Below are 6,684 nucleotides of genomic sequence, written 5' to 3'. Positions count from 1 at the left end.
GGAGGTTACCCCATAGAACAGATGACACAAAATGGGGTGATTGTAGTGTCTAATGCTCAGTGTACAGTCCCAATGTCAGGTCCTGTATTTTTCTTCCCTTCTACAAGCATACCAAATGAGGCAGCCATGTTGGGCACACTACAGAGGTTATATTGTGGGAAGTGAGACATACAAGGGCCCAATAATCTGTGAAACATGTACAGAAAGATCCGTGTGAAGCACATCCTGCCCATGGAGGAACCACTGAGGCAACCATCTGGGTCACCACTGGCAGGGTGTGCAGTCAGTGGGGTACATATTACAGGAATGGCACATGGTGGGGTGGGAGGACGCTGTAACAAAACACGTTGGCAGGTAACCAATGGAAGGAGGAAAATTGGGAGAACATGATATTGTTGAACTGATTATTACTGTGTATGAAAGAAAGACCACTACCCCATGCCCAAAAACTCATTTGTCACCATGTTGTATGAAACAATCATCAATAAAGCTTTCCATTTTTTTTTCTTCTTTTGTTGTTTGTTGTATTCATAAACAGATGAAGAAATCTTTGAATCAGGTAACTGCAATAGAATTACAAGGTATTACATAGTTGCTGTATACAGACTTAAAATATATCATTCTGACACCACCTACCATGCATGTACACGTAGGTAGCTTTACTGTTCGGGTAAGGTTTTATATTGGGTCTGGGTCACATTATGTCACCCTCATGTGTGACATGGGGGCAGATGGAGAAGCATATGTGACATGGGGGAAGATCGCGGAGAAGCATATGTGACACGAGGACAGTTGGTGGGGAGGAATATGGGACATTGGGGCAGATGTATTAAGCTTGGCGAAGAGATAAACTGGAGATAAAGTGGAAGGAGATAACACACCAGCCAATCAGCTGTGTTTGAAATATGACAGTTTGGGAGTTGATTGGCTGGTGCCTTATCTCCTTCCACTTTATCTCCAGTTTATCTCTTCACCAGGCTTAATACATCTGCCCCAGTAGGAGGAGATGGTGGAGAAGGATATTTGACAATGGTATGAGATGGTAGAGATGCAGATGTGACTTGGAAGGAGATGGTGGAGAGGCATGTGTGACAAAGCTGAGATGTAGAGACATAAGTGACATGGGAGGAGATGGTGGAGAAGGATGCGTGACAAGGGAGGAGAGAGTGATTGATATATACTCTATACCGCAGGGGTGGCCAAACCGGTCCTCGAGATCTACTAACGGTCCACGTTTTCCAAATCACCTAGCTGGTGCATCACTGTAGTCATTACTAACTGTCACATTGTCAAACCTGCTGCATTCATTCCTACTATAGATCCACAGGTTGCCTGAAAAACAAGAACTGTTGGTAGATCTTAAGGACCGGTTTGGCCACCCCTGGTATACAATATAAATATATATATATATATATATATATATATATATATATATATATATATATATATATATATATATATACAATTATGTAGTGCAGTTCTTGAGGAAGGTTTAGGTATATTCACCACCCCCTATCCCAAATGGGAGTGAAGCAATAACTATTTAAGTGAATCCAGTAAAAAAATCACTGTGGCAGGGTGAAGGCATTGTTTGCGAGAACATTTAGCGAGGGGCGGGGCAGATGGGTGAGGTCAACACACCTGCTAACAGCCACGGCCCGGGGCAGATCACTAGTAAGTAATATTATTGTTCCTTACTGGCACGTTACTGGTCCCAGATAGCCCTCACATTCACAATTGAAATGGCCGCCAGGGTAGTTTGACAAAGGTTCACATAATTGTTGCTCAGTAAACTTAAAATTTGTCTCTTTGAATTTTAATTTTGCCAGAGGAGCTGAAAGGGGGTAAGGTGCATCCACTCCATTCCAGGGCACATGGGAGAATGCATTAATACCGCTGCCCTAAGTGTTGGTAACAAGCTGCAGATGTTACCACCACTTACAGTACAGGCAATTCAGATCAGTTCCTTATTGGTCATTCCCCAATTTAATATTTTCATGGTTCCTTCATTTTCTAATGCATTCCCCTGTACTGCTCCTATGTGTTCTACATGTTATACCATAGCATTTACAGGCAATTTAGTATTGTCATATTACTGTGCTATAGACGTTTGTGTTTTGTTTTGTTACATATAGTAGTTCATGCTTTAATAGTGCATACAGTCGCTTACAGCAGGTATTACCTAAGCACTATATAGTATGTTAAAGCTTTTTTTAGGATAATATAAGTAGATATATTGTATAATTACTTCATGCATGGAAATAGTACTTGGTGCTTCATAGGGGTGCCGGACGCGATCCCGACAGTCATTTACCTGACGTAGGGATCCCGACTGTCAAAACGCAGACAGACGGGTGCCCGACGGCCACCCACTACTTTCCCTCGTGGGGGTCCACGACCCCCATAGAGGGAGAATAGAATAGGTAGCGAGCCACCGTGCCCGCAGCTCACCATGCTGTCTGAGTCCGGGCAGTCGGGATCCCAACGTCGGCAGGTGCAGATTATCTGTCTGGTATGTGTAACACCCCCACTATCAGCGTCCACAGAACTCCCACAACACTCACAGAAGGCAGCCACTCTCTCTCCCCTTAGTCAGGTGGCTTTTTCATTTTCCCCACAGATACATTGGGGGTTATTTTGGTTCACTCTTTCTGACAAATTCCTTCTTAGATGGACAAAACCATGTGCACTGCAGGTGGGGCAGATGTAACTTGTGCAGAGAGAATTAGATTTGGGTGGGGTGTTACTTCAAAGTGAGATCTATATTGCAGTTAATTGATAATTGATCAATTAATAATTGATTGATAATTAACGTATTTACGCCAACAGGACTATTATATTTCGATTACAGACCACCATGTATATTTATTAATTAGAGTGAGATCTGCCACCTAAATATCCTTATGCACCCGCTCGCTGCTGTATTGTTTAATTGAGGGACAGGAAGTGATGTAAGCTTGTCTCATACTATAAGTATCAGCTCCAACCAGTTTGTCCACACCCCCTGAGGAAGTCTGTTAAGACGAAACATGTCGGGCAGCTTTTAATCCTGTCTCCTCACTCAAGCTAAGCGATTTTCCATATCTTTTACCTCTATTTTTATGTTCCCGCTTTTTATGATTATATGACCGTGTAGGCAATATTTTTACTGAGCCTAGCTATTTTTATTGTGTTTTCAGCATTTAGTTGTTCTTTTATTGCTGGGCACACATATATATTTTTAGCATCATATAATCCTAGAGTGTACTGTCACCTCCTTTTGTGTTATTTATTGTGTGCTGTATTAGCCCTCTTTTTTAAAATAAATTTCTGACTATTTTTGAAACTTTTTTGATTTTATTTCATATCATCAAGTAAAACTGATCGCCGAGTTCCAAAACTATAGTTCCCCATAAATATGTATTATTCCCAATACTCCTATACGCGCTATATGCTAGTGTTGATTATAGTACATTCCTTTGAATACATATGAGGCAGCTTAACCACAGTAGTCCCTGAGGGTAAAAGGGACCCGTTTCACAAATATATTCCCAATAGTGGTACAGCGCCAATCAATTATGCTAGTCCATGTTATCCAAAGATCTTTAAATGAAGCAAATGAGAGAAATCTTCCAAATTATATTTTTATATAAAAATGACAAAGAAATGCCAAACGTGCCAACGCGTTTTGTCTAAAAAGACATATGTTATTGGGTAGACGAATAAAAATATTGTTGTCCATGATTGGATAGATGAATAAAAAGATTATTTTTTTTTTGTCCGAACATGGCTATAGTGAAATATACACCTAAAGGAACAAAAACACAAGATTCTGATCATCGGACAAAAAATAAATAATTAATAATATTTATTAATCTACCCAATCATTGGACAACAATCTATTTATTCGTCTACCAAATAAAAGATTGTTAAATGTGCCCATGATGAAGTCTTTTTAGACAAAACGCGTTGGAACGTTTGGCATTTGTTTGAAGATTTTAATTAAAAACATAATTTGGAAGATCCTCTCATTTGCTACATTGAAAGATCTTTGGATAACATTGCCTACATTTAGCCTACATTTGATATCGCTAAAAAGGGGATATAAAAAACATTTTTTTTAAAGAGAGTATAAAAACATAACTTATCTAGTAGGAGGAGTCAGCAGGCAGTACTTTTGTCACTGAGACATTACTGTTTGTTCTTATAAATAGTGCTATTGTGCACATTCTTATATCAAATAAATTCTTATATGTTTTAATAAAAGATACGCTTACTGTACAGGTATTTGTAGTCGCTTTTGTCTTTATCCAATCTATTGCATTCTTTTTGATACACCCCTTATCAAGGTGTTTTATTCTTAATGGCCAGCTGACCCCCTTTTTTAAAGGTATACCTGTTTCATCTACCTTAACCCAATAATTAGGGTGCTAATTAGTTCAGGACACAGGCGGCGCCATACATCCCCCTTATTTTTGTATATATATATATATGCAAATGAAGAAGGAGAGAGCGCACAAGTGAGTATATCAAAGGTAATCAAATTTACTCAAAATATAAGCTCACATACATCGTAGTTTAAAATAATCAGCTTGCCAGCAAATCGATATCACATCGGAAACAGCGTGGAAGCTCGTGATACCTTACAGGAACAGACACTGCTGGATACGGCGCCCTTGCCGGGAAGTTCACTCCCCACACTGATGTCGGATGCTAGATCTTCCACGCTGTTTCCGATGGGATATCGATTCGCTGGCTAGCTCATTATTTTAAACTACGATGTATGTGAGCTTATATTTTGAGTAAATTTGATTAACTTTGATATACTCACTTGTGCGCTCTCTCCTTCTTCTTTTTTGCAAAACTATCGGTAACCCGTGGTGAGGGTTTGGAGTTCAAAGCTGCACACATCCTGGGACTAATATTGGGATCCTGATTACATACAATCAGAGGACATTGCGCCTGGTATCTTTTCACTTGCTATATGTATATATGTATATAAATATATATATATATATTCCATTCCAATAGCAATAAGGTGGCACTCACAGACTTTTTAGTTCAGAAAGTACAAATTTATTGCAAATAAAAATGCTCCAACATGTTTCGGGCTTGCTGCCCATCCTCGGGGAACAGCGACACACAGTGATAAAACAGAAAAAATATGGCACACCCACTTATGGGTACTCACCTGCGGTCTCCCATCACAGGCTGTCACACTCAGCCGCAGCGGAGCGCGGCGGGTCCATTACTCACCCGTCCACGCCCGCCGCCGGCTAGCGTGTGTCAGTCTCCAGTCCTTGGGGCAGCGGGCGGCAGCGGGCTGGCGGTCAGTGAACGGCGGGGAGGCTAGTGAGCGCGGCACACTTTCTCATTGTTGGTGACAACGGGAGGCCGGCGCCGCCATCTTGCTTAAGGGCAGCACAGGGATTGGTTCCTGGTCTGAGGTTTCCACCCATATTTCCCTGACAGCCAATGGCAGCTAACCCCTGGGGATATAGGGGATCTGCCTAGGGCTGTTTAGGGTCAGTACAAAGAGGTCTCTAGAGTCATTCACAGCTCCTAGCTGACTCCTGACTCGTTATTCCTGACTCCTGGTGCCTAGTTCTATGTGTTTGCTGCTGGAATACTGCTGCCACTGACTCCTTGCTGCTTCTTCCGCCAAGGTCCAAGTGCCTTCCCGCATCCCTGAGTCCTTCAATGCACTTTTTCCACGATCTCTTCTTCCAGCAATCCGGTGTCCAGTTTCTTCCCATTTAAAGGAACGTTACCACCAATCATCAGTGTTACCTTCTTCCGGATCCCCTGCTTCTTCAACCTCCCGATTCAGACTTTTGTTTATCACAGACGTGGTTCATCTTCATTCTGGACTTACTACTCTAACTTATTCGTTTACCACTAACTGCCACTTAAAGACGTATTTAAGTGCCAAAAGTTGTCTGCCATTTATGAAATCATTTATTAAACCAGCACGGTTCAATCCTTCTCCTTCTGGTCCGCCTCCTGTTCCTGAGCACCACACAACTTCATCCAACCCCCCACTCGTGACAGTTTGTACTGACCCGATGGAGTCGGGTGAAGCACAGGCCTCCATGACGGAGGTACTACAAGGCATCGTGGCTCGTTTGGAACAAGTAGAGGCTACACAGCGTCAAGTAGCCCAATTCCTACAGACCCTGTCACCTCCTTCTGCGGCCTCCCCTGGTCCACCAGCCCCGGCGCAGGGAGTTCCGGCACCGGCACCCATTCCAGGCCCAAGTGTTCCCAATCACCTGCATTTGCCAACTCCTAACAAATACGATGGCTCACCAAAAGGATGTCGTGGGTTTTTGAACCAATGTGACGTTCATTTTACCCTTCAGTCTTCGAACTTTTCCACACCCAAGGCTCGAGTGGCATACATTGTGTCCCTTCTGACAGGGGCCGCCCTGGATTGGGTGTCACCTCTCTTGGAGCGCTCTGATCCCCTGCTTAACGACTATGACGCCTTTATTACCTCCTTCCGTCGCATCTTCCGTCGCCAGGGAAGCCGTCCGGTGGGACAATACGTCATACAATTCCAAACCCTGGCTTCAGAATTGAGATGGAATGAAGAGGCTCTCGTCTCAGCTTTCTGGAATGGGCTCTCCGGTCGAATCAAGGACGAATTAGCTACACGGGATACTCCTCTCACTCTGGTCGAACTTATTTCACTATGCAATAAGG

General features: G+C 42.7%; 1 protein-coding gene across 1 annotated transcript in view; it reads left to right on the top strand.

Annotated features, from left to right (window-relative positions):
• The window catches only part of MPP4 (MAGUK p55 scaffold protein 4), a 151,428-nt gene that overhangs the window by 100,662 nt on the left and 44,082 nt on the right, over positions 1–6,684 (top strand). Inside the window, exons 14-15 of the mRNA XM_083154085.1 lie at positions 539–559; positions 1,830–1,844. Of these exons, the coding sequence (XP_083010211.1) occupies positions 539–559; positions 1,830–1,844 (36 nt within the window). The remainder of the gene's footprint in view (positions 1–538; positions 560–1,829; positions 1,845–6,684) is intronic.

The sequence above is a fragment of the Crinia signifera genome, chromosome 7, assembly GCF_055691185.1.
Source record: "Crinia signifera chromosome 7, ASM5569118v1, whole genome shotgun sequence".
NCBI classification, from domain to species: Eukaryota; Metazoa; Chordata; class Amphibia; order Anura; family Myobatrachidae; genus Crinia; species Crinia signifera.
Note: the sequence above shows the minus strand (reverse complement) of the source record. Positions and strands in the feature narration are given on the sequence as shown.